Raw genomic sequence first — 6327 nt, 5'->3', positions numbered from 1 at the left:
CAAACCATTCCACTTCCTCCTCTCCCCCCCCCCCCCCACACACACACACACTCACTCATATCAAGCACTACCACTACTCTTATCACAAAGTCAAAGTCTTAAAATCCAGATGAATCCTTTTATTTTCCTTCTTATGCATTCAATGCATCACAACTGACTTTATGTTCATACATGCATGTGGGATAACACAAGTATATTTATTTATACAAGTATATTGCCATAAACATGTATCATCACTGCTTGTAATCACATACACTAATAACTTACAATAGTAAGTTAATAACTTACTCACCTACAATTCCAACAGAAATTACTTTGTAACCATCTTGAGTTACTTTCTGAAGCTACTATTCGTAACCATGGTCTAGTAAGTTGCTGCCATCTAATAGCTGTCAAATTCAACATGTTTTTCTTCACAGGCATCACTGACAGAATTTAGCTAAGCTAAGACTTTTCATATAAAAGTGTCAAAAGTGAGGAATAGTGTTTGTACTGTTACTACTGCACAGGGGCCCGAGCGAATGAAACCTGGTTATGCCATAAAGCCTGCACAACATCTTTAGGCTATATCTTCATTTAATGATAAAAACCATAGTTTTTGGCTTTTCTTTGCATATAGATGCTTGATACATTAAGAAAGACCTGAAATAATAATTTGAGTAATAATTAATATGTATTTGTTACTTTATAGATTTAATAGATATTTTTTGTTACTTTATTAACATTTTTACGCTCATACTGTGAGGTAAAAATGGCTGCTGCTATGATTTTGTCTGGTTTGTGAGCTCGTTGCTGTCCTAATTTAGGATATTCTTTTTATTAAATTATTGAAAATGATAAAAAAAGAGAGAGAGAGAGAAAAGGGACCCGGCGAGAATCTTTGCCCCATGGGCTCGTGCTGGCTCTGGACGTTCCTGAGTATTGGAAAAGAAAAATTTGAAAAGTCAGACACAAAAAAAAAAGAAAATATTTCTAAACAAAACAGAAAAGATATATGATGAATAAAAAGAAGCAAAGATATATATATATATAAAAGTTCCTGCAAAGTTTTGAATGTATTTAATAAAAACATAAGTGAGAAAATAACACATAGAAATGTAAAAGGCCTACAAGTTAATGTTAACAGACCATTTCAGAGCAAAGACCTGTAACCTAAAGACTCTATGCTAATTTCTCGGGACAGGAGACATATACTTTACTCTACATTAAATAAGGCAAGCTTTATTTTAACTTTATGTTTGAAATATATATAGTATAAATATATATATTCTAAATAAAATAATTATTTTTATACAAATATTTGGTTTACCAGACCGCATACAGATACAGGGGTTTTGTAAATTGAGAACATTGTGTTTAAGATAGTTTCTATGCGAGTAGTAGTAGTACCAACAAAGATGATGTCTTTAAACTATAAAGACGTCAAGTCTATTTGAATTTTATTTAACATATTAAATTAATACAAAACAACAAGTTCCACACAGTTTTAATTAAAAACAAAAAAAAGGAGTGAGAATAAAGAAAGATAAAGCTTAAGAAATTTTGTTCACCAAGAAGTAATGGTGAACTAATATCCATGGTGTTATATTTCAAATTGGAAATGCTGATTTCCAGTAGGTAACACTGGTTGGTAAGGTCTTTTGCTTAATCTGATTTTGAATGTTATTTTCTTATTTTGTGTTCTAATAGATTTTTGTTTTTAATGAAAAGTTATGTTAATCAGGTAAATATTGTGCTTGTGTGCATAATATCTCTGCAGTACTGGTTAGGAATCACATGAACATTGCCAATCCCAGTATCAGAATTCAGTCCATGAAAGCCATGAGAGATAGTTGCACATGTTACTAGGAAACATTCATGTTTCTTTCAATTCTCTGTATTGCATTTTACACTGATACATAATTTTTGGAATGTTAACACTGGCATTTAACCATAACAAGTGTATACTTTCTGCAGTAAGTACTATGGGTTTTCTAAATGACCAAGTCTTGTCAATTTTTTCTCACAGAAATCCAAAAAATTTCACATTTGATCAAAAGCTACACAATTTAAAATGTTTAACTTTAATTTTTTTCATTGTTTTCATGCTTAGCTTATCTTGCATCTAAATAATTAAATTTTTAATATTCATGATATTTTATTATTACCTTGCCACTTTCAGTCATCGTTTCTCTGTGTCTGTTTGAAACAATCCTAAACAATGTTTCTAGAGAAAAAAGGAGTTTTCAAGATGCTCTCTATGTAAACAAGCATATCTTTTGCTTTATTATTGTTTCCACTGGAATTTCAATTAAACTAAGCAAATTTCTAAGTTCTAAGGAAAGTTTTTATCCAAATTTGAACAACAAGCTACCACACATGCTTATACAAATGATTCAAAAGATTAACAATCATCAACTGATGTTCTTCAGGAACATAATTTGTAGAATGTTGTGGGGAAAAATAGTTAAATCATCTAAAAACTGCTTCACAATATAATAAGCAGTAGTTTTGTCAATGTGCTGTGTGTAATTTTAAAATCCATTATATTAACCAAACAGGAAGACAAATTATTCAGATTAAGAAAAATTCACATTTGTATCCATACAGAGCTAAAACACTTTCCAAGAGAAATTGTGATGTAATACATTTTATTATGGCAGGAAATTTCGTGGAAGCACAGTGAACTTAAAATCCTTACTTTTACATGACAAGTACATAGAATATTTAATGAAAAAAATGTATCAAAAAATTACTAACCTGCAGGCAAGAGAACCAGACACAAGAACAAGAGTGATTAAATGATGAATAAGGAGAACAATCGAATCTTTCCGCCAAGTGTCCAGGAATAGTGTGGCATACAAAGAATGTAGGTAAAAGCTACACTGTATAATGTAGAGGATATAAATGTCTGTAGGTATTGGACTGTTAATATTCCAATCTGAAAACAAAACAAATACCAGTTTAAATTTTTATTAAGTTAAAACAATTTTAATGAATTTATTAATATTCTCCTTATTACGAGTTTTTCCTCCTTTCAACAAATAAGATCTTCTGAGGGTCCATTTGGTTGTGAAAAACCTTAAATTACATATACTATACGCTTAACCCATGAAATACTTATAAGTACAAATATTGTAATGTCTACAGTTGCCTCAAATTTAAGCTGTTACGAATTATGAAATGTATATTTATCACACACATAATAACAGCAATTTGAGAAAGATCTTATAATACATTTATATTGATTTAAGAATAATAATAGTAAGTACTTTAGCTCAGAAGAACACCAAAAATTTGTTTTCTTACCTTAATATATTTTCTGACTATTAATGTTTAACAATGTAATTTTTATTTTACTAGACTTGTTCTTTCATACATCCAACACAGATGACTTCTTTGAAATAGTTCAAATAAATTTGCTAAATGCCCATACAAGGCTCGCAAATTTAAATTTTTAAATTTTCTTTTCTGATAGTTCAATAGTAATGTTAATTTTAAACTTAACCTGATTTATATGATAGTTATTCATAACATTCATTGTCAATATTCTTAATTAATACTTAACCACATACAGCACGTTTTCTATTATTTCCAAAAATTTAGCTGATGTAGTTTAACTGGCTGCTTAAAAGTAAAGAGCAAAAAAGTAGACCTATCTGTAACAACACCAGTAAGTATTATAATGTGGAAGTTCAATACTTGAAATTTGGTATGTTTTCCCAATAGTGTATTGTTTTCATATTTGGAAAATTGATTAACCTTGAAATATACAACAATGACGCAAAATTTTCTATATGTGATATTCAAAATTTATTTTAAATTAATAGTTCTAAAGTACTAATGAAACCAAACTGATGACTGTCAGAATTTTAAATATCTATTTTTTTGCCAATTGTCCAAATAAAAGGCTTTTACTTATACTTCTCAACAGTATAAATATATACTGTATTATTGTTGGGCTTAGGATTCTTCTACAGTAGGTATCTGTGACTTGTTAGAGATAAATTCAATAATGAATAAACAGCACATACACTTCACTTGTTTTCCAAATAATAGAATATTTGGAACAAGTTAAACGTATGTACAATAAATTCTTCACACTATAGATAGATATTATAGGCATATCATAAACATTATACATATAGTTCTCTTCTTCTTGTCAAAAGTCCACTTAGGCCTATTCAATTACTTTAAAATTTCAGTTGAGAAGCCAAACTATCTTCTCCATTACTATCGCACTAGTATTCTGTGTGTGTGTGTGATTCACTAGCAATTGTGGCACGAGTTATTGTAGTCATTTGGTCTTCTTTCTCCTAAATATCCTCTGTACATTTTGTCAAAGTGCACTCAGGCTGATTCAGTTACTTTATAACCACGCTTTACGGAATAAAATATTTTTCTTATCTTCTTTCAGTGTTACTCTAACATATTAAACATTAAGCCTATCACTTCTACAGTAGTTAACTTCACACCAAATTTTTCCTTGCCCTGTAACTTTACTCTTTTTTGCTATTATCTGTCTGCTGTTTCCACTCGTCTCACACTATTTATATGTCTATCAATTAATCATTTGCCCACCTTCTATATTCTCGACAACAATGTATTGAACATGACATTCAATAGTCTCAGTATCAATGAATTATTAACAAAACTTCCTACAATCATCTGCCTGTAACTGTTATTATAACAAAAACTGAACAATAACAAGACAACCACTCACATGAATATATTAATCAATAATATCTAAACTGAACAGTCTTCTATATCATGACAATGACCTTCTTTACTAGTTATTCAAAAAAACAAAACATAGTAGAAATGGTTATAAGGCAAATTCAAATGATTTACTTACAGAAGATTTTTAACTTTAATACAAAACAGGTCATGAAAGAAAAGGGGAGCAGATTACCCTCAGAGTACCTCAAAATCACTACAGCATAAGCAGTGTGATTAATGTCCCTAAGTGTTAGACAGTCACGCAATCTTTAAGAATGGTCCCACTAATAATATGTCTATTTTTTTTAAGCATGTTAAAATGATTATAATATGTTTCCTATAGAAATTACTGTACTTTGCAACATACTAGTACACAACATGAAGAAATCAGTACAAACGGTGTGCAGAGTTAAATTAATGTTACAGTGTTCCAATATTATTAAATAAACACAAGATAAAATACAATCTGCTATAAAACTCTATAAGCTTAGTGATCTAAAGGTTGCTACTTTGTAATTAATAAATAAATAAAACTCAAATAATACAAAATAAATTTATCTGAACAGCTTTTTCTTCTTCTTCTTTTTTTTTTTTTGTTAGAGGAAGGTTATCACTGCTGTTCATGAAACTGATTCATATTTCCAGGTAATATGCAAACAGAAATGACTCATCGTTACAATCACTTGCAAATTATCTTTTCTGGTATCAAGTTCTTGAATTGTGATAGTTTTAAAACTGTTAAAAGTAACAATTGTTATAAAGATTTTAAAACGAAGTGAACAATGGTACATTTGCTGGGGTAATAAAACTTTAGCACACACATATACAATGGTTCAAGTCAGCTGAAAATACATGAATATGAAAACTGAAAATCCTATTACATTAAACTTTGAATAATTACAAGTTTCTTTATGATATATCAAATTTTGAAGTAATATTCTGTAGACATTTCACATCCTGGAATCGTGTTTATTTTGCAAAATATTTGTTTTTCCTAAAGATGATTGAATTTAAGTAACCTTACCATTTTTTCTACTTAGTTGATAAGAAATATATGGATGATTTTTTTTACCTGTTACCTTCGTCGCCATTTTGTCTTATTGTGAGGGCAAAATCACATTTGTGAATTGAAAAAAATTGTAGAAAACTTATATTTTTATTTAATTTCAGATTTTATTTTTGTAAATAGTAGCATAACATTCAATCATTTATACAAAACTGTATTATTTAATGAAGTTTAAAGAGGAATTTAATGAAAAAAATCCTAAAATACGTTTGAGACTGTAAATAAGCGCCCTCTAAGAAAAAAAATTTTTTCAAAATTTTTAAAAACTTTTCCTTCCACTTCAGCACTGGTCCTGTCATTTGTGATTGGTATCTAAACCTTTTTCTAGTCTGTTTTCTTTTTAAAATAGCGTCTGGGTGTGTTCAACTTCAGTTGTAAAACTTTTAGCCAATCCTTGTTGAAAGTGTCAATTTCAGTACCATGTTATTCCAATCTCTGTATTTCACGTTTGACAAATCATAGGATGATTAGCAAAGCACGTGAAGAAACGTCGTTCTCTGGATTTTACAATATGAATGTGGGTGATGCTTATTATAGTAACTGCCATTTTATGTAGAGGTTGT

At 29.4% G+C, this 6327-nt stretch overlaps 1 protein-coding gene across 1 annotated transcript in view; it reads right to left on the bottom strand.

The window, feature by feature from the left end:
• The window catches only part of LOC106457003 (ceramide synthase 1-like), a 19891-nt gene extending 14102 nt beyond the window's left edge, over positions 1-5789 (bottom strand). Inside the window, exons 1-2 of the mRNA XM_013916390.2 lie at positions 5771-5789; positions 2740-2920 (exon numbers count right to left, since the gene is read on the bottom strand). Coding sequence (XP_013771844.1) covers positions 2740-2920; positions 5771-5789 — 200 coding nt within the window. The remainder of the gene's footprint in view (positions 1-2739; positions 2921-5770) is intronic.
• Between the last annotated feature and the right edge of the window lie 538 nt (positions 5790-6327).

Source organism: Limulus polyphemus, unplaced genomic scaffold (genome assembly GCF_000517525.1).
Source record: "Limulus polyphemus unplaced genomic scaffold, Limulus_polyphemus-2.1.2 Scaffold280, whole genome shotgun sequence".
Lineage (NCBI taxonomy): Eukaryota > Metazoa > Arthropoda > Merostomata > Xiphosura > Limulidae > Limulus > Limulus polyphemus.
The sequence above is the reverse complement of the archived record's forward strand: the minus strand, read 5'-3'. Positions and strand labels throughout refer to the sequence as shown.